Source organism: Amborella trichopoda, chromosome 1 (genome assembly GCF_054954075.1).
Source record: "Amborella trichopoda isolate Santa Cruz 75 chromosome 1, AtrichopodaSantaCruz75HAP2 v2.0, whole genome shotgun sequence".
Taxonomy (NCBI): Eukaryota; Viridiplantae; Streptophyta; class Magnoliopsida; order Amborellales; family Amborellaceae; genus Amborella; species Amborella trichopoda.
In genome coordinates, this window is record NC_142336.1 from 50,160,051 (window position 1) to 50,182,987 (window position 22,937).

At 34.1% G+C, this 22,937-nt stretch overlaps 1 protein-coding gene across 1 annotated transcript; it reads right to left on the reverse strand.

Annotated features, from left to right (window-relative positions):
- Positions 1–167: 167 nt before the first annotated feature.
- Positions 168–6,113, reverse strand: LOC18448902 (transcription factor bHLH162). The gene is made up of 3 exons (XM_006858957.4): positions 5,930–6,113; positions 5,089–5,433; positions 168–551 (listed from the first exon to the last, which is right to left on the reverse strand). The coding sequence occupies exons 1-3, from the start codon at positions 6,053–6,055 to the stop codon at positions 474–476; spliced, it is 549 nt and encodes a 182-aa protein (XP_006859019.2). The 5' UTR covers positions 6,056–6,113; the 3' UTR covers positions 168–473.
- Positions 6,114–22,937: the final 16,824 nt, after the last annotated feature.

Sequence of the window (22,937 nt, forward strand, 5' to 3'; positions counted from 1 at the left end):
AAGAGTCCATGTAGCACTGCCTGGAATATTATTTGCGCATCTCAAACACAAAAATCTCTCTGTCTCTCTCTCTCTCATAAGTAATGTTAATGTAATGTGAGAGACTCTGTGAGCAAGGGGTAGTGGTTATATGATCAAAACTCAAAAAATTTCCAGGCAACTGGTGAAACCGGAGGGAGTAGCACACTGAGTTTTATTAGCAGTGAAAGCTGTGAGGCAACATACTCATAACGCTACTCGAACTTCAACATAAATCTCTCTTCCCTTCTCTCTATATATATCTCTACCCTATAGTCTGTTACCTAAGGTAGAAATGCTCCGATATATATGTACAAAGTCAGTGGCCACGGATGTGGGCTTACTGATTTTCATAGAAATTTGCACATTTGAAGATGCAAAGACGGAGGTCTTGGCTTGGTAAGCTCTTTTCCTCTCTCTCTTTTTTTTTTCAGGGTGCAAGGGTCTGTATGCTGTCAAAGACTTCGTTGTACCAAGGTCCTTAGTTTCTCATAAACCCTTCCTGTGTCGAATCCCACTCTATAATCGCTAACCTGCATCCACATAAAAGTGGATCAATATTAAGATCAAAAATCACATAAATTATGCTTCACCAACATGTTATGACACAACATATGTCTTGAGAATTTGTTTGCTATAAGAATAATCAGTGCTGCAAAACTAAAGAGACAAGGGAAATACTCGAAAAGGAGAAAAGAAAAACAGAGAGAGAGAGAGAGGGGGGAAAGGAAAGATGAGAAAAAGTTTTGTGTTCGTTAAGAGTAGGAACCTTAAGGGTGTCAATGGATCGGGTCACGGACCCGACCAAAAAATAGAAATTAAAATTTTTTTTTTTTTTAAAAAGCATATTTTTGTATTGTACAATAGCATATTTTTTATATATTTTATATCAGGTCGGGTGTACGCCAACCTGGACCTGGCCTATCTGAGAGGGGTCCAAGCCAGGTCCAAACCCGACCTGCTGGGGCCAAAACTTAGACCCGGACCCATTTCAGGTCGACCTGTTAGGTCGGTGGTTCGAGCCGACCCCATTGCCACCCCTAAGGAAACATGACTGCTGGACACTTGACCAAAAAGAAACAAAGGAAAATATATTGTTTTTCTTTAAATTTCTTACCATAGAATATGAGAAAAGACTGAGAAAAATAAATGATCTCATTGTATACTTTTCTTTTTTTTATTTAACCAAATTGTACCCCACCAAGCTAGTGTTAAATATGGATTAAGGAAAATGTAGCCCTTTTCTGTTATGTCATAGAGTATGGAAAATGCCAAAAAATGTCCCTTTTCCTAAATTTTCTTGTCATAGAGTATGGAAAACATCGAAAAATGTTCCGTAAAATCAGGGAGGTTATAAACCGTTCTTATTACTCTATACACTTGGTCGTTACAGCCACATATGTTCCTTAAGGGACCAGGCAAGAGGTTTATATAGCCCTAGAGTATGCAATCATACCATTATCCTCATTTTACTCTCTAAAGTATGAACCTCCCCTACATCCAATTAACGGTGTGGTAGTTGTACCAGCCCCACCCCTGCAGCATCAATAAATGCCCTTGTGACTCATTAAGAGGAACTTACAAGTTTGGTAAACCCGCTTATCGTGTTCTCCAATGCATGCAAATCATGTATGTATGATCATCTTAGGGCTACTAATCTCTATTAGCCGACTAAATATTTATTCAATTATTCTCATAATACCTATGATCATTACACAAGTTCGTGCTTAGAGCAGTTACACATTTCAATTTCAAATTCCCACACCCTCGGTCATCATGGGTAACACACTTTCTCAACCGTGCGTATATTGTATAGTCAAGACCATGCCTATGTCCCGTCAGGTTGGTACCCATGGCTCAACTAACGTAGCCTCAACCCGTTCTTATTGTTGGTCCGCTAAGTCCCACTAACCTAGCTATCCGTACGATTGCTATCCAATGTCTTGCACTAGGGCCTTTTGCTGCAAGCCTACATGTGTCTGCGCATCCACGGACCACGCTACACCATCCTCACCTCCTACCGAAGTTTGGTCATGACTTAAAGAACTCAAATTCCTTAAATATTTGCCGATCTAAAGAATTAGCCCATCAGAAAAAATAGTTAAAGTTGCATAAGTCATATAGGACTTTCTAAGTCGAAAAATTATCTTACTGTAAGGACTAAGGACTACAGCATATTCCACATAGCCCCCGTGAGTGACGCTGCAGAAAGGGGTCTCATCCCAATAGAATTGTGATAGGTTTCAAAGCATGAGACACTTTGCAAAGTCTATCCCTCTTTCACACCCTTCACCATGGCATTCTCAGATGTGCTATTCTTCTCCTTTTGCTCTTTACTTGTATGCCCTAGTAACATCAAGACTGCAAAGAGACAAGTCTGAATGGGGTCGACCCCAATCCTATAGGGTCCGGACATGACCCGAAAAAGGTGTGGTCCAAGCTTTTCGAACCCCAATCTTTAGTTTAACTAATTAGTCCCAGGTTGGATCAAGTCAAGCTCAAACACCAACCCACACCAAGCTAGAGTCCAACCGAATTGGGCCTAGATTTGCCATTTGCCAGGCTAGTGTCAGGCCACCAATCCACCTCGTGGGTACCCGATCGGGTTGACCTGGCGGCCCACGCGGATCGGATTCGAAACCCACCCTATGTTTTCTTTCTTAGGACCACGTGAATCCACAAGTCATTTGGGCTTCTCAGGTCCTCGCTTTTTCTTTTGGTATCCTAAACTTGTTTAGTATTTAATTAGTTTTAATGCTCTTAAACCTTTTAATTTCTTTGTATTCATTAAAAAACCTTTTCATCAATACTTTAAAATCTATCATAAGGTTTAATTAAGGCGGCTGAATTGGTGGAAGCTTATCGGAGGAAGTGGAGTAAGGTGTAGGCAAAGATGGAAAAGCCAATTAAAGACCATTTGAGTGTGGATGCAAGGAAGATGCTCCATACCTTACGCCATATGTGCACGTCACACTTCATGACGTAAGCAACACTTTTTTTAAAGCCTCCACTTATCTCTAAGCTTTTGCACACCTGGCCTTTTGCACAGGCCAGCCTTCACTATTTTATCTCCTTATATTAATGAAATCTTACTTTTAACATTAAAAAGAAAAAGAGAGAGATATCATAAAAAATAAGAAAGGGAAAAAATTATAAAGAGCCGAGGCTCTAAATAATTAAATTAGAGTCTACTTTAAAAATTTCACTAGAAAATGTTGTTTTGATGCCCAAAGATCTTCAAATTGATCATCTAGACATCAAAATGCATGGATATGAGAAAAAAATGGATTTTAAATTTTGGAAATAGTACATTTTGTAATGCATTTTTGGACCGTCAATTTTCAAGATTTTCAAATTTTCATAGATCTGCTCAATCTACACTATTTTTTAAGCTTTAAACTTTATAAATAAAGAATAGGTAGACTCTAATTTGATTGTTTAGAGCCTTGATTCTATACAAACTGCACCCATAACAAAATATTTGTGGGCGTATCAATTTGGTTTTGATGGTCTAATGGGGTCGTGGTCGTAGGACCACCTAAGCCCCATTTAAAGGTTTTTAGTGACTTCCGTTCTCACTAATGATTGAAAAATACACTATCTCAAAAAAAAAAAAAAAAGAGAGTAGGAGTTCATCATCCCCACTGACTTATTTAAAAATAAATAAATAAATTATGGAATGCTAAAAAATATTACAAAAACTAGTTATTTAGTATTTTATGAAGGAAATAAGATTTTTAAAAAAAGGTATTTTAACTCTATATATTTGGGGAAATTCGCACAGGGAGAATTAAAAGGACAATGAATTACAAGCAAAAAGAAGCAATTTATCATACAAGTAATCAAGCACGGGTCATCATGAAGACATTGTTATTTTTTTCTTGAATATATATAAAACAATGTAACGAGAAAAAATTCATTGGACAAACTGATTTTGATTAAGGCTGTCATAGTAAAGTATGAATACCAGGTCTTGTGGTCAGGCTCCCAAAGGCGAGATGTAAGATCAAATAAAATTGAAACAGAGGGAGAAAGATGAATGAATGGGACTTGGTCTAATGAAGCTAGAACTTCAAAGTAATATTAGGCATATATTTTCATAGTTTTTGTTAATGGTGATAGAACATGACTATATTTCCTTTAAAATAAAATAAAAAGGTTTTAAAAACGTTGAAAAAACACTTTTAAAATACAACCATAATCTTTTTGAAGAGGTTCATATTTTGAAGGAAAAAGTTTATATAAGGATACAACCTTAAAATGTAGAATTACATATGGACATAAAAAATCCATCATAAAATGTGGTTTTAAAGTTGAAAAAGCCTCTAATGGATCATCTCAACATGGACATGTATGAATATGGAGATAAAAAAAAAAACATTTCGAGTCCTTAGAAATAGTGCATCTTGTAATATATTATCTAGACCGTTTATTTTTAAGATTTTCATATATTTATGGATCTACTTGATTTTAAAAGTGTATATTTAGATATGAAGATAGATTTCCAGATAATCCTTAGAACTTTTTACCTTAAAAATACATGTTATCAAAAAAAAATTGGAGGTGCGCCCTTATTGGATTGTTTAAGGTTGCAAAACGGCACCCTATTTTGAATGCGATATCATTAACTATGGCAACAATATTCTTCACCTATTGTAAGTTTGTAACTACAGAAAGGGAAAGTTACCAATGTCTCTCTCTATGCGTGTCGCAGAGGCAGGGTGTGATCGTCGTACGAATTGACAGAAACGAAAGGACACATTCAATAATTACATGGCAGAAGATAAGACAAGGAGGAATGCCACGAATTACACGTGAAAATGAAGTATCAGATAGATATTTCTTTTTAACCGAGGACACTAAAGACATTAGATTAACTGATTTTTTTATTTTTGGAGGGAGAGGGAGATAGCAAAAGTTTCCCACTGAGGAGAGAGACCTGTTTTCCTCTGTGTGTTTTAGAGAGAGAGACTGTTTGTGTGTGTGTTAGGGAGAGAGAGAGAGAGAATCACATGCATTTTCTCTCTCTCTCCCTATCCCTAGAGAGAGAGAATAGGAGGTAAAACATACCTGACAATGGAGAACTGCGATCATCTTATCATCCATGGTGTTGAAGTTAGCATTCACAATTTCGGCCCCTTCTTCTTGCAAAGCCAATACAACATCATGGATCCTAAACCTGTCACTGCTACACACCTCAACAACTATGCTGACCTCTACACTCGACCCCAATGCTTGAACCTTTATAATCGGCAAATAGCTGTTTTTCCTCACTCCAACGCCCTCTTCCTCTTCAATTTTCACACCCTTCTTCTTCAACATGTCCCTTTCCTCTTTCAAAACCTCTATATTTTTCTCAAAATTCTTTATGTACTCAATCACCTCCCCCAGCCTATCCGGCATCGAAATCGCTTCCTACAGAGAGAGTCCAACGAACTCGTTACTTGTATCGAATGAATACGGTTCACAACTTATTAATGGATCAGTAATTACAATTTGGAGCTAATATTAGCACCCATATTTTAATGTTTTATAGTTATCGCACACTTCATATTTTCATCCCTGTTTTATTTAACTAAAATTACAGGATCAGTGTGACTGCTAAAAACATTGTTACTAGAAGGTGGCATCTTCATGACAACAACAACAAGAAGAAGAAGGTTGAGAATGGGACTGGGGTCACGGCCACCATTCTCACTAACACTTTCAAAAAATCGACTCTTTCGGAATCGGGTAGGGGCCTCACTGATCTACCCGAGAAAATAAATAAATAAATAAATAAGAAGGAAAATGCTTCAACTCCATCATCATCTAAAGAAAGGTAGACCTGTAATTCAGTAATGTAAGCCCAAAATCTCTCTCTCCCTCTCTCTCTCTCTCTCTCTCTCTCTCTCTCTAAATGAGTGCTCACCTTAGAGCTCTGCTGTGGTGTGAGAGCCATAAGCTTGGAGAAGAGGGCTTTCATATTCATCCTCCTCAGTTTCTCGATTGTCTTTCTTTCAGGTTTTGCAGAACCTTGATGCTCCATGTTTTCCATTTTCTCTCTCTTATTTTCTGAGTTCTTGTTGACTGCGCCAATTAGTTAGGAAATGAGGGAGCTTGAGATCTTTGGCAGAGGTAGTTGTGGGTTTTTAAGGACAATCGAAACACAGGGCAGGTGCTGCACTGAAAATAACATCTCTTTCCCTGAAACTGCCAATATTTTTAGAAAGACTAAAATGCCCTTCTGCCCTCTCTTTTGGCGTTACTTTAATTAGTTACCCACCTACTTAAAAAGGGTTGCGGTTTGTGGAGGGTATCAACATTAAACGATCACAGTTAAGTTCATATTAGAAAAACAAAAAGGAGTGCTTTAGTACTGACCTTAAATTTTTAGGTAAAATACGAAAATGCTCCTCTTCTATAATAAAATTACAAAAGTAAGTCGACCAATGTATTATTTTTATTTTTATTTTTCAAAATTGTCTCTTGATCAACTCGATTTTTTTTTTTTCTTGTTTTTTTGTTAGTAGGGCAATGCCTTAAAGTTTGAGGCACTGCCCTACTAACGAAAAAATTTGATTAAATTCGGGTTAACCGAAAGGCAATTTTGAAAAAACAAAAAACGACCGGTTGACCGACTTTCTTTGTAATTTCTTACTATAAACGTATCATTTTGTATTTTACCTAAAATTTTAGAGTCCGTACGTAAATTACTAAAAAAAAAAATACACACACACAAAAATCAAAAGTAAGTTGAACCTTCTAATCTTGTCTAAGACGCAATCCAGAACCTGAAACCCTGTTAGAGCCTAAAAATGTAGTTCAACTCCTAATTGCGAATTTGTAGCTTTTGAGTGGTAAGACGGAGTGAATCTATAAATACTTGATAACAATCAAGAAATCTGCACTATTTGTAAACTTTGAAATCTTCTTTTTAGATCCATAGTAAAAATTGTGATTACCAGCTGGAGGATTTTCTAGCATCACAAGACCTTGTTTTTGAAGTACGCCTTCGCCCCCACCTCCTCCCCCCAAACAGAAAAAAGAAAAAGAGAGAGAAGTATACGGTTCGTCAAAGGTGTATGGCATATGATACACAATGCTAGCATACTTCATTCGTCCATAAGGATAGACGGCGGTGATTCATACTCCCATGGTCTTTATAACCTATACACCGCTATTATGGTATACAACCCTTTTCCCATATATCTCAAATAAATTGGAAAATGATCACAATACCTCCTGCTAGTTGGGTGATGGGAATTATACCGTGTATGTATATGTCTAGTGACAATTTTTTAGGATTAATAAAAATCAAAACCTAATATCAAAGTGACAAAAAAATTTACCCCAAAATTGTATCACAAAATTTGAGCTATGGATTTTACAACAATATTTCGTATAAAATATCAGAGAGGGTGTAGTCACATTAGTACTAATATATTGGATTTTATTGAAGGTGTGGTTTCAATCATGTTGCAATATTAAACAACCAAAGTAAGGTGCAACTCTGAATTTTTGTATGAGATATAATTTTAGGGTCACAAATTTTTAGGAAGGTGTAAGAATCCATTTTTATCTTTAATTATAAAATTTTAAACTCCAAAAATGGTTCAAATCAAGCAAATCTATAAGCACATAAAAATCTTGAAAATAAACAGTCTAGATAATGTGTTACAAGATGTGCTATTTTTAGTTCTTAAATCTCTTTTTTTTTATTCTCCATATCTATAAATCTCCATGTCAAGATGATCAATTAAATGTTTTACCAACATCAAAACAACTGTTTTGGAAAGATTTTAGAGGTACGCCTTAATTCTATACTTTTAATGTGTCAACCTCATATGAACTTTTCCCTTTGTTAAAACTTGAACTTTGAAGTTAAACGTGGTTTGTCAAGAATAATAAATATTAAACACATAAAGAACTTGGTTTAACGGTTAATAAATAGGAGAGAAAGCAACAGGTTAGGGGCGGCAATGGGTCAGGTGGTCCGCCCCGCTCGGTTGACTCACCCCTAAAAACGTAGAGCCTAGGACACAAACTGTGGCCCCGAGGGCCAGGCTAGGGAGGCAGTGCAAGCTGGGCCGGCCCTCTTTTTTTCTTGTTTTCTATTTTATTTTTGCTTCATTCACTTTTGGCTCGACCTGGCGGTAATAGGACCAGGATAGGGCTTGAGTCCGCCGTATAGGGAAAAAGGCCGGGCCAGGGACCCTGCGTAGGCGAGCCCTGCCAAGGGACAAGTGTGGCCCCGCCCGTTGCCACCGTTACCGCGGCCAAGTACTGTGGTATTTGTTGAGTGTTGTTGGTTTGAGATTACGAGGAGGAGACATGGGTATTTTTGTAAACGGTTAGTTAACTTACCGTGTGAAGCTAAGACTTATATTGACGAAAACTGTAGTAAACGCGGCGTATATGAAGCCAACACTGTGCGTCAGTGTTTGGACTTTTTGACTACCACCGACCATTAATTTCAAAAGCACCCTCAGAAATTGGAGCCCGCTCAATTCATTCAATGACAAAGAAAAGAGCCTCTGTTTGCTTTAATCCACAAAAGGGACCATGTCCCTTCCTTTGTGATCTCTAATTTGGCCAAATCCGTAGTGAATTCTTCAATATTATTTCAAAGTTTAAAAGTCCTAAGACTAAAATATCAAGAAATTATTTTTAGTTTATAAATAAAAAAAGTATATATAAAATGTCAATCTCATACTGTAGAAGTAAGGTGTATTGAAAACGTTGCTATGATGTCAAATAATCCTGAAATTGATCGTCCCGACCTCGACATATATGGATTCAAAGAAAAAAAGATTTTAAGTTCTAAAAGTAGTACACCCTGTAATCCATTATCTAGACCAACCATTTTAAAAAATAAAAATAAAAAATTTATAGATGCACTCGATTTATACCATCTTTATAGTTTTAGGTTTCATATTTATAGGTGAAAGTAGATTTTTAGGATATTGTAAGAGTTTCCAACACCAAAAGCACATATTTTAACAATAGATGTATGGCTTATTTAAAGTTGACACCTTATATGAACAGTAGCCTTTACAAATGGACACGGTTTCTATGGGTCCATGTAGAAAAGAGTCGACTATTAAAAATCTATTTTTGAGATAGATTTTTGGACCAAATTTTTAACGACATGCAATCTCTAATATGGAGATCATGAAGATAAATAAATAAATAAATTTTAAGAAATAAAAATAATGATTTTATGAAGAAAACATTTGGACCGTTAGTTTAAATTGTTTTTAGATGGACCACCTATTTGCATCCATCTTAAAGATGGATGCTTTATACTTTGGGACTGCATATTGTAGAAATGCAGTCCAGCCCGCATAGAAAGTAGATATTTAGAAGCCTTTGGTGAGCACCTCAACCATAGCTCTGAATGCTGCTCTAAAGGGTACACACTGTGCATGCACGTACGAGCATCATAGTGGGCTTACTCTTTGGGAAAAATAAAAAAGTAAAAGGCAAGATAATCTTTGCATGGCTTTTGAGAGTAGATAGAGTTGATTATTGGTTCCCCACACATCCCATTCTTGTTTGGGTTCACACATTTGGGGAGACAGGGCCAGCTCTTTTCTCCTTCGGGATTAACCAGAGAAGGAAAAATCATTTAGATTTTTATTTCTTCGAAATTATAGTTCCTCGAAAAGTTCGTTTCTGACTGTGGTTAACACGGAATAATTTTGTTAACTTTTAGGAATGAAAGTTGTTTTTCGGTTTCTTTATTGCAAGCTCATGAGTTGCAATGGGTCTAATTTTGTGTTTTAAGTTTTTATTTTATTTTCAGAGCTTAAGTAGCCTAATGTAATCCATACAAAAAAGATGAGTACAAGGCAGTAAGAGCTGGGGACCATTTTTTAGAGCTAATGTGACATTTCATCTCCACCTCTACTTTTCCTTATCGAAATCCAAACAAAATAAGAGGGAAGGGGTCATGCAACCTAACAAATAGACCTTTAGGAGACGATCGGTCCTTTCTCCTTTCATACTATCTTCTTTTCACTGGCTTTGCATGTGTGGTGGAAATAAGGTAAATTGTCATGTTATATAAAAGAGACGGGAGCCATGGGTTAAGAGATACTAAGTAAGAGGCACACGATGTGAATAGAGGGTCCTATACGATAGAAGCTCAAAATTATTGTGTAAAAGGATGCCTAATTATCTCTCCAGGTTTTGACTTAGTGGTCTTGCATTTATTGGCATGAAAAGACACAATCAAGACTGTCAATGGTTGGCTAGGCCCTTGGGTTTTTAATTCTTTTTTTCCTATGTCTGGAGTTTTGGTTCTCAACTCCATTGAGTTTGGGCTTGGACCTCAAAATCGCAACATTGGTTTGGAGCCTTATTCCAAGGAAAAAGCTCATATAAGGTCTCAACCTTATACTGAGGTGCACCTAAAAAACCCAGTAGTGAAGGTTGTTTTTTTGTTGGAAAATCCTCAAATTGATCATCTCGACCTCGAGATTTATAGATTTGGAAAAAAAAAAAAAGGTATTTTTAGTACCAAAAATAGTTAATCATTTGACACATTATTTGGACCATCCATTTTTGAGATTTTCAAGTGTATATAGATCTGTTTGATTGTCATCATTTCTGAAACTTTAAATTTCATAATTGGCAGGGAACAATAGATTTTTATATCACCGCAAAGCTTTATGGTACTGAAACTGCAATTTTGGCACAGTTTTCAAATGCACTTTACTGCAATAATATAAAATTGACACTTTATATGAACCTCACCCTTATTCCAATTATGAGGTGGCATGAAAGATTGGATTTTGCTTTTGAAGGCATGGCCCAATGTTTGGCATTGTTATGCTTTTCTCTGCCAAAGGAGTTATATTTCCAAAATATACGGTGTAAAAGATCATAACAGCTAAAAAATCTGGGTAAGATTAAAGAAAATTTGGGGAAATTTAACAAAATATATTTAATTACTAATCATTTAATATTTTACGAATTTTTAACTATTCTTACTCATGTGTATTTCGATGAGATTTTTAAAATTAAATAAAAATTTAGAAGTAAAATGTTAAATAATTCATCTCTTAAATACATTTTGCAATAAATTTCTCAAGCATTTGAGCCACCTAACTGAAACACCTAGTATAATTCTAGCCCTATGTTGATATATTTTTATGTGGTTCTGGTTTTTTTCAATGGAAGTGAAATTGTCACAAGTGACCTTTCGGTAATAATTTCGAGATCTTTTTATTGTACTATAGAACGTACAATAAAGATGAAGAGTAATACAAACACGTTTTTACTATATCCAGGGGACTAATTTCCCTTTGACCATGAGTGTCCTTGTTTACCTATCTGGTAGTCAATTATCTTCTCTATTCTATCACCCAACAATCATTCACCTCATCGTTAGGTATGAATGGAGCATGATTCACCATTCCATATTTGGCAAGTCTTTGTCTACGATTTTTTCAAAAATTTAATCTGTTAAAGAACTCTGAGTTTTTTAAAATATCTTCAAAAATTTGCATTTTTTTTTATGAAACTGATATAAATTTGTATTTTTTTTTTTCAAAAAAATTTATAAAAACAACTTCTTTCTTATAAATTTATTTCTTTATTCAATCAATATTATTAAATTTTGATTTAAAGATAAATACATTAATAATGAGAGTAAATTAAAAAACAATCCCATTGTACACATTTGCAAACATTGGTTGGGTATTTATTAGACTCGGTTATTTCTCTGCCGTATTTATATGCTGATATCCAAAATTGTCCTCCCTCCATGTTGTTTGATATATTTATTAAAGCCGTATATAAAGGTAGCCACATGGCATTCAATTGGATGGAAAACCTTATAGAAGAGAGGACATCGAATAAATTCGTTCCAAAAATACAAAATCTGGGGTATATATACATAGGGGTGAGGTTTGAATAAGGTGTCACCCTTATACTATTGAAGTAAGGTTTGCCTCAAAATCATGCTGAAAATATAGTTTCGGTGCCACAGAGCCTTGCAATGTTATGAAAATCTATTGTTGCCCCCAATTATATAATTTAAAATTCCAAAAATGGTGATGTTCAAGCAGATCTATATATACTTAGGATTAAAAATCCCTTTTTTTTTTTTTATGTCAAAGAATCTCGAAGTCGAAATGATTAATTTGAGAATTTTTCATCCTAAGAACAACTTTTTCTGGTGGGTTTTTAGGTGGACCATACTCATACAGTATAAGGTGGCAGATTTTATGAACTTTTAGAGTAAGTACTTTTGACCTTTCTAGAAACGCGCTCCTCCTCTCTTTTCCGATACAAATTTGGAATTAGTTAGAAACAAGTAATTTCTTTTTATAAAAGTTCTCTGCTGTTTCCAATCCAAATTAAGATATAGCGTGGGTGATCACTTTTCACTCTATCCAACCCAAATTCGATCACTACTCTCCTTTGATAACAAAACAGTACCTGTTTTTTTTCTCTCTCCCTCAAGAGGCTGGATTGACTGTTGAAGCCAAGCCTAGATGATTGGAACCATGACCAATTAATGTAGCAAACACGGGGATTCTTGAAGCGAACTTTGATGAAATTTATTTACTTTTTAAATCATATATATTTCAAACAGTGTTTTCATCATTTAAGATTTTAGCTTAGAAGAAGATATGTAAAAGATATTGACAAAGATATATAAGCAACCCAAATGATTTTCAATACTGTTGGGAGCATACTGCTCTTTCGTTTTCTCAGGAAAAACCCAAGCTAGGAGCTTTTTTTAGGATCACAAATTTGGGGTGTAACTTCTGGCAAAATTCAAAAAGAGAAATCAAAAAAAAAAAATCCAAAAAAAGAAGAAGAAGAAAAAGATTGTGTATGTGCCCCAAAACATAAAACATCATGAGATTGAACAGGACTGCCCAACTTTTTGATGGGTAAAATCTCAAAACTCAATTTTTTCTAGCAATTAATCATCTAATCTTAGGTGCATCCCAAAATTTTAGATAAAAAATAATAATTGATAGAGCTCTTTCGATTGAGGGAGCTAGTGTACAATACACTCATGCAAGAGCATGGTATATGCACTTCATAGGTAACAAGTGGTTCCCGTTTTAGGTAGGTCAGGCACATCGTGGGATGTACAACTTAACCAAAGATGAATTTTTAACTCAACTCTTTAATATTTTCAAGTATGTAGAGGTCGAATTTGTATGAATTGTAGTGTATGCACAAGTTTTAAAACCTGACGCGTTGATTTTTAATAAAGTAAAGAGTCAGAAAAATGCAACCGATCAGAAGTAACAAACAATAAAAGCAAAGCAATGAAAAATGATGCTTTTTTATACCAAAAATGTGACTTATCACAGGTGTGATTATAATCATAATATCTCTGGATGAAAACGATTGACTAAAAAAAAAGAAAAAACAAAAAAGTTCTTACCGGAGAGAACCAGAGATAAAAACTCATCTCTCAATTAACGTATGTACATTTTCTCTCTACACCAAGCGTTTCTTTTTGCACAATAGAAGTACTCTTTGCGCCTTGACCTTTTTCTCTCTACATAACACCTATTTACAGAGAAAAGAAGGAACCATCTTTCCGAATCTCCTAGCTTTTAGGCAACTTTTTATCTATTCATTTTGGGTTCACATGAACGTCCTAGTCAACAAGATCACCCCATAAATTCCATTATTTTCAGGTAATAAAAATATAGCGATCCCTAAAGATAAAGAGTTACACCTCAAATAGTAGGAAACCAAACCCTATTACTAGGAAACCAAAAAGTTTTCCCATATAGATTTGCTTAGGATTCAAGACATCTCAACAAATCTCTATCTTGGCATATTTTTCAAAAGAGATTTACATTGGCCATCTTCTCCACACGTTTTTCCATAGACAATTGATAACACATTAATCAAGTTCAAACACATCTTAAATTTCTATAATGAAACCAGTTTTATTAGTATACCTACAATATTTTTCTACTTGTCAATCATAAGCAAAAAGATATCACCCCCAACTATTATCTCACAGTAGAATAATACTTGACATTAAATATGCTTTTGTTGGGTTTATGTGGCCTTTAAAGGCCTTATGAGTGTTTGTAAAATAAAGTGATATAGTGGAACATGAACTCAGTGGGAGTGTGCTCCCTTGTAGACCATACTAAGCAAACAATGTTTGCAGATACCGAACTGTGCTTCACGATCTAGGCCAGTCGGTTGGAAAACACCCATGTTAACAAACCGAGAAGGGTTCTAATGGGTTAGCCCTTGATGAGGCCGGAGAATATGCCCGGATGAGTGAGAGGAGGGACTGTGTGACCCTTGTGTGTGATGGTGGCCTACTGAGACGGGGGCCAAAACCTCATCCATGTTCCATCACACGGCATGCATATTAATAGATCATTCGAGAAAGCAAGATATCTACCTTTGGGTGAAGTGTATGCATGTGCGAGAGATACCCCTATGCGCCATAGAGTTGTGGTCGCATCAAGTCGTTGTGACCTTGACTCAACTCTAGGGGAGGACCTGTAATCCACAGACTGGGATTGCGACCCCTTGGCTCTTCCGCTAGACTTTGGTTACCCGCTAATGAGCCCCTGCTTGGACTGTGGGTCATGAAAAACACTAGGGCGATCTGATAAAGCAAGTGTGGTTTGTAGTCCACTGTTGAAGGTGGAATGCGCCATGATTGTTGATTCCTAAACCATATGGATCATTTTCCCATCAAATTAATTTAATTGTATTTGTTTTATGATGAAAATTATTTTAAGATTATTATTTGATTTTTTTTTAATCCCTGGATATTTTATTTATAATTTTTGGATTTATAAAATTAAAGATATTGCTTTTACAATTGTTTAAATATTCAAATAATATTTTAAAATCTTTTATTAATTTTAAATATATAAAAATATCATGGGGCCATTGTGTACATGGGCCTGCCATATTTTTAGAAGGTGGGGCCCATGAGTGCCTCCCTTGGGTGGCACGCCCCGCCCTTATTCTCTGTTCCTAGTTTTTTGATTTGTGGCATGTGGTCAAATCTTGGAAGGGATATATTGGCCATGGCTTTATCGATTTTGTAGCAAGTTTGTTTTAAAGAGATATGGATCTTACCTTATTTATATTTGGTAGTATTTATCTATTTGATATTCTTATGGAATATGTGACATGGATCGTGCAATTTTATAGAGTGCATGATTTTTATTTTATTTAAATATATTAATGGGAAAATGGTTTAAAAAAAAGGGGGATAATGGTCCAAGCACCTTCCATAATGTTGATGCCTTATCTATAGAATGGATGACTCGGATCTCTCACCCCACAAGTCACCCTTGATTGACGGTCTATGTTCAATCTCACAAGAAGAGGCAAGCCAAAGAAAATCCCAAAAAACCCTAATGTTGTTCAAAGCCTATAAAAATGGATTGTCTTTACCAAAAAAATCTCTACACCTTATCTTTCTATCTCTCTCTTAATAAAATTTATCTATCTCATATTTGATCTTTCTCTCCTACATTGTGAAAGAACTTAAGGGTTTAGGTTATAGAGTTCTTCTTTCATATCTCTCAAATATTGATTTATGGCTAAGGGTTTTAGGGTTTAGCAAAAAGAGAATCCATCTCTCTCAAGCTAGGTCTCTAAGAGAATGCACTTAGGGTTTGAGTTTGTGATCAAAGGGGTTCATGTGCCATTGATGTGGCTTAGCCGAAATTTGCTTTCCTAGTTGGAGATTGAAACTAGACTGTTGATCCCGCGCCATCAGATGGTGGTGACTCGGTATGGGGTGTAATAAGCCCGGTTTAGGTAATCTCCGGTACTCTTCCTTTTGTTTCTTACAATCTTATCGTTTATTCTCTAACATAGTGCATAGTTGTTTCAGTGGTATCAAGTTTTTAAGATCTTGGTTTTATTGTTATGCTGATTTTATTTTGAAATTTATCTTATTATAATAAAGACCATATGTAAGTAATCTTTCCCCAAGGGAAAGGGGTGAAGAAAAAAAAAGAAAAAAAAAATGTATTTCCCTGGTAAAAGATCACATAGGTCTTTCTTTCAGCTTTGTCCTTACATAATAATCTTGGTTCTTCATTAAATATATTGCACTCCAACTATCACGCTAAATGATAGTTCCATCTAGTTGTAAGCCCAAATCACTTGTGAACTCTCTAAGTCAATTGACTTTTTTCGTTGCTTTGTAACAACCATGTGTTTTTGCTTTGGCCATATACAAGGCAATCGTAGTTGTAGCATCGACCTCTAACTAATCGGAGTTTCTGCAATTGCAAACACATAATTTGTAGTAGATCTTCTACAATCCAAATCATCTGCAAAATCAACATCTATATAACTAATAGCCTTGCCACCATATTTGCTACTACTGTCAAGCACCAGACCCATCTAACATACCCCTTGAGTAATGTAGCATCCATTCCATTTCATTTCATCTATAGATTGGTTATATACTTGTTAATAACACTGATGGGATGAGAAATATTTGCATAAGTATAAATCATTGCATTCATGAAGCTTCCAACTGCAATTATTTAAAAAATACGAGAAACATTTTTTTTTTTATGTTTGAACTTAGAAATAATACAATCAATAATATGAAATGTGTGGCAAAAAGAGTACCCCCTTATTTGAATGCTCCACCATGAATATTGTGAGGGGTAGTGCTAACCGACCTTTGAATGGAGCTTAGTGCACATATCCACCGTTCACAACATGGCCTTGATATGTGAAAGTACAAGCCTGGTAATGACATCAATTACGAGTACGATGTTGACACTTTAAATCGGTGCTGGAAAATTCAACTCGGGCTAACTACTCGGCACATGCCTCAGCCAAGTACTTGCACGAGATTGAGTAACTCGGCATGAATACCGCCGTATTGTAGCACCTTAAAATTATTAAAAAATGATATAAATATATAATCTAAAAAATAAAAAAATATATTTAAAGTAAAATTGAACAAAATACAACTTATTGTGATTTAAAAATAGCAAAAAAAATATTTTAAAAAATATGTTTGTGATAAATGATATTTTTTATATTTTTTTAAAAAATAAATATTCATAACCAAAATACTCTCTAATCTTTGCCAAAATAATCAAAAACATAAATAAACATGTTACAAATATATTCGTTATTTTTTAGAATTTTTTATAACTTGTTTTAAACTTTTTAAGATCCCCAAATTGGCCCTGTAACTCGGGACAACTCGGGCTCACCAAGGAACCGAGCCTGAAGAACTCGACCGAGTAGAAGCTACCCGACCGACTTTTTTATTGCTGCTTTAAATAAAAGTGTCTTTCTTTTTATATGATAAAAATAGCTAGGGCCCTACACAGTAGACGAGTTGTTTGTCCTTCACCAAAGTTATGGATAAATTCCCTTGGCTAGCAATACGTTTCCTTTCGTTCTTCTGTTTTTTTTCTTCAAGATTTTAATCAAATAAAAGCATAACAACACTAGGTGCATGTAGCAAGAAATGTCACCATCTCCACAACCTTTCATGTGGCACTTCCATCATCATTAATTGTATGAAAAAAGATAAAGAAAAATTGAATTCTATAATATATATAATATTGTGTTAGCTTTAAAAAAGTTGACATCAGGTCATCACCAATTGCGTGAGATGAAAAGAAAAATCAAATTATATATAGATATAGTTTTGTGTCACTTACTAAAAGTTGAAACATGTTCATATCATGATGCGAACCCCTACCATCTTGGACTTGGCTTAGTAGCGTAAGCACTACCGCCTCCTTCATTTGCACAGTTGTTATATGTTAATCACAATACATTTTTTTCCTATAAAAAATAAATATACATACATGTCTAGCTGTTTGACTTTTTAGGTTGCTGCACTAAACACTTTGCGACACTCGGGTCGATGTCCATGTAAGACTGGTGAGAACCTTCTTAATGTACTCTTAGATAGCCACAATTTATCCAACTTGCTATCTGTATATATCTTCATGCTCAAATTTTCTTTATTGAACATAAATGTTTCATATCAAATTCTCTATCAAGCTATAAGTTTCCAATTCACTGTTTGTGAAGAAATCTTTTAAAAAATAAACATGTCATCTACATAGAGTAAAAAATAGATAAATGAATTATCAATAAATCTTTTAAAATAGTTATGATTGTCATATTTAATTTTGATATACCCCTACTTAATCATGAATGTAGCAAAGAATTTGTAGTACTTATGAGACTACTTTAGGTTGTACAATGAGTTCTTCAATTTGGAGACATGGTCCCCTATACATTTAATTACAAATCCTTAAGACGGAGTCATATAAATCTGTTCCTCAAACTCTCCATGCAAAAAAGCAATATTGACATCAAATTCTTCCAATTCCAAATCAAATAATAGCTAAATATTATCAAAGTCCTCATTGTTAAGGGCTTTGACCTTGTTGTCATTTCCTTAACTACTCCTATACAATAAGATAGGGAAAGGGGACTGCAACCATAGCTAGTAATACCCAATAAATTTATGGTCTCATTGTAGTCAATGTCTTCCCTATGTGCCTCGCCTTTTGCAATTATGTGTTTTCCCAAAATGAGTGTAAAAAAGAGATTTGATATAGACTCCAAACAAGAGAAAACAACCAGAGAAGCACACATCTTGAATTTCACCCAAACTAATTCCATTATCATTGAAATCAGAGAAATGGGTAGTTATAAATATAAATGGAATCGTAAGGAACTCCAGGGATTTAAATCCTTTTACAATTTACATTGAGAAAATATAGACCCAGGGACCTCTGATTTAAGCCTTGAACATTGCAACTCAAAAGAAAGAAAAATATGCCAAAAAAAAAAAAAAAGAGAAAGAAAACATAAGTGCCTTGGCGCATCATGCCTGTCTACATGTAGCCTTCCTTTACGTCTAATCTTCTTGAGCTTTATAACCTTCAAGTGAGTGAGGATATTAGATGTTTATCTTTCTAAGTTCCCACGATCTGAGATAGAGAATAGATTAGTAGGTAAACTTCTCAGTTTATAGAAAGTGGAGCAAAATGCTTTAAGTGGGACCCCTCTCTCTTTCTCTCTCTCTATATATATATATATGAAAAAAGCTAAAAAACACTTATAGGCAAAAATAAATAGTGTTCACTACTGTAATGGACATCTTATGTCCATGGCAGTTTATTGAATGGGGCCGCAACGGATAGCACGTGGTCCGTGGCGGTTTTCGAGGATTTTTCGGCCGTCACAAACATAGCAAGTCCATGACAGATGTAACGTCAAGCTATGTCTGTGACGATCGAAAAATCCTCACCGCCTGAAAAAACGGACAGCACTGTAGCATCTCACTCACCCATATATGTTGCATAGGTACTTCCTATATATATATGTATGGCAGATGCTACGGTATGCCGATTCGCGTACCGCTACAGTAAACGTCGAACAACCTAGATCAAATCTGGGCCGATGTGATAATTACATATGTCCGATAGTGTTTCATTTTTTATTTTTTTTATACGAATCTAAAACATGTGTTTATCAAAAACAGACCAATCTATAAAAAATATAAAAAAAATATTTTGCATGAAATAAATTGACCAAAATACCTCCAAAAAATTTCAGGGTTATTTTGGTTAATTTGGTTTTGCAAATTATTTTTTTTATATTTTTATTAGGTACGCCTCATTAAGATGTACACACATTCAAAATTTCATATCATTATGATTTGTAGAAAAGAAATTAGAATACAAACACTCTCAAACAACCATGACCGTCAGATCAGCCCAGATTCAATTTGGGCCATTAAGAATTTACTGTAGCGGTATGCACATGGACGTACAGAAAATTTTTCCATATATATATATATATATAAGAGAAATGATCCTATAGGACCCTAAAGGATCACTATTAAATTTTGCACGGATCTATACAAAAGTCAAGTCCCACACCTATGCAATAACTTTTTTAGAGATTCGTGCCAACTTTAATGGTGATCATTTGAGGTCTGAGTAATGATCCTATAGGACCCTTCCCCACCCATGTGTATAAGACCTCAAAGGATCACCATTAAAGTTGGCACGAATCTCTAAAAAAGTTATCACATAAGTGTGGGACTTGACTTTTGTATAGATCCGTACAAAATTTAATTGATAATATAGAAATTTTAATTGATAAAAAACAAAAATAAAAATTTAATTGATAATATAGAAGAACAAATCCAAAACTGGAATATACCCAAGGTACCTATAAATGATATATATAGAACATGAACATTCAATCTTAAAGTAAGTTATGCAATCAAAACAGTAGAACAAACTTTATCAGTAACAAGTGACCAAGAAGATTTTCAATTATTATCACAAAAAATACTACAAGAACATAAAAATAAAAATTATAATTATCTATATATAGGATTAATACAAGTAGCAATAAAACCCCTAACTAGATTAGAACTTAATAATTCCATTCTAGTATGCTTAAGAGACACAAGACATAATAAATTCTCAGATTCATTATTAGGAATGGTAGAATCAAGCCTTTATAGTGGACCTATATATTTTAATTGCTTTTCCAATTATTCAATCTCCCTTAAATATCTTAATATTCTTAAAGTATTAACATTAAATATGAAAACCCAAGGATTTGATATGATCCCAGGATCTCAAAACATTGATATAGTATATAGGATATATTATAAGGTCATGCATTATGCCCAAATGTCTTACAGACAGATACTAGAGGTAAAACCATATTCTTCCAAACGAATATTGAAAAGTCTAATACTATAATACCTAAGTCAATCGAATGGTCAGAAATAATCCTACCAGAATCATGGTCTATTTACAATGAAAACCAACAATTCCAAAAACGTCCCTCTAAAAATATTCCTGACAGAATAATTGCGCATACTGATGGAAACATAGAAATTCAGTTCCAAACTCAGCAAAAAGGTCAAACCAGTAAAGATGATTCTAAAATAAAAATAAATAAGCAGCCAATTGAACCATCTAGAAGCTTTACTTCTTCCATCAACCCAAAAATAGAACCAAAGAAAATATTGTAATACCCCAATAAAAACCAACCCATATTAATTATCAAACAGACCCAAATTTCTTGACAATGAAACAGATTTTCAAATATTAACATTGCAGGAAGAAAAACGAGTTGATAAAGAATATATTAAACAAGATTATTTATCTAAAGAAAATAAAGAAATTAGAACCTGGTATCTTAAAACATTTGAACCAAGGCTAATAGAATTATTTCATAAAAAATATAATAAGTTTCTTAAAACAGAAAAACAAAATAAAAGATTCTTTATTTGGTTAACAGAAATATTGCATGAAAAGAAAATTGCAATGCCTAAATTTGAAATCAATACATTAGAAAATCAATATACTACTTATAATACAATAGAAGGAAATAAGGTTACGAGTATTCATCCTCCAGAAAGAAGCCTTATAATAAAAGGAAAAGAATCAGATAATGCACCAACTCTAGAAACAAAAGCTACTCCATATAAAATGACTACTGGAAAAATAGTCCATAGATCAAAATTACTTCCCCATATAAAAGAACAAAATAATTATACCAATTTATGCATGCAATCTATAGGAAGACAAACACTCAGAATTGAAAATATGCTGAGACCGAGTCCTATACAAGAAATCCAGAAATCTTTATTATTCAAACCACCTCCTACAATAAATAAAGAAAGATTTCATACATGAGAAGATAATAAAACTCTTAGGGATCAGTTAATATCAAAATTAGATAAAACTCTTATGGATCAGTTAATATCAAAATTAGCTAAATTAGATATAAAAGAATTAGATATAAAAGAAAAAGAAATTAAATTAGAAAAAGATGTAAAGATAAAGGTAAATTAATTCAAGAATAAAAAACTTTAACCTTTCAAGAAGAAGAACCAATAATCAATGATACAATAGAAAATATGGAAATAGATTTTACTAAAACTAATTCTGATCACAATATTCAAAGAATATATTATGGAAAAAATTGGAAACCTGCTACTGCCAGACCATATCATCCTAGACCAACCCCTGTGGATATTCAATTTGAAGAAGATCTAATATCTCATACAACCTCCTATTCAGGAAGGATAATTGTAAATTGGAATATATATGGAATGTTTGAACATCAAATTCATGATACAATAAAACATATAACCATGTATACCTCTGCATGTAAAATGGTAGGAAACCATGATCAGGAAGTCGCAAAAGCCATAATTTGTGGATTTACGGGATGGCTTCGTGGTTGGTGGGATTTCCATCTACCTGAAAATACAAAAAATCAAATCTTAAATACAACTAGACAATGGACGATTAAAAATGAACAAAATCAAGATGTCTTATATTTTGAAAGTAATGCCGTAAATACTCTTATTTATACTTTCACTCTTCATTTTGTGGGGAGTATAGCGCTACTTGAAGCTAGATCTGAAGATTTATTATTTAATTTAAGATGTCCTACATTATCACACTATAAATGGTATAAAGATGTATTTTTCTCCAGATTATTAACTAGAGAAGATAGCCAGTTAGATCATTGGAAAGAAAAATTCATAGCAGGACTACCATACTTATTTACTGAAAAGGTAAAAAATAGACTTAAAAATAAGAATGGGGGAATAATACCATATTCTTCTTATACCCTAGGAGAATTATCTGCTGAAATTTGTGCAAAAGGATTAGCCTTATGTACAGACATGAAATTAAATAAACAATTAGATAAACAACGAATGACTGGTAAAAAAGAACTTTGTGATTTTTTTGAACAATTTGGATACAATATTGAAAAATCCAAAGATAAAATTCATAAAAAGAAAAAATATAAGCTAGAAAGGAAAGAAAGAAAATCATATAGGAAAAATAAGAAAGAAATATTTATAAAAAAAATTTCACCAAAATATAAATATAAAAAAAGAAAGAGAAAATTATCTGTCAGTT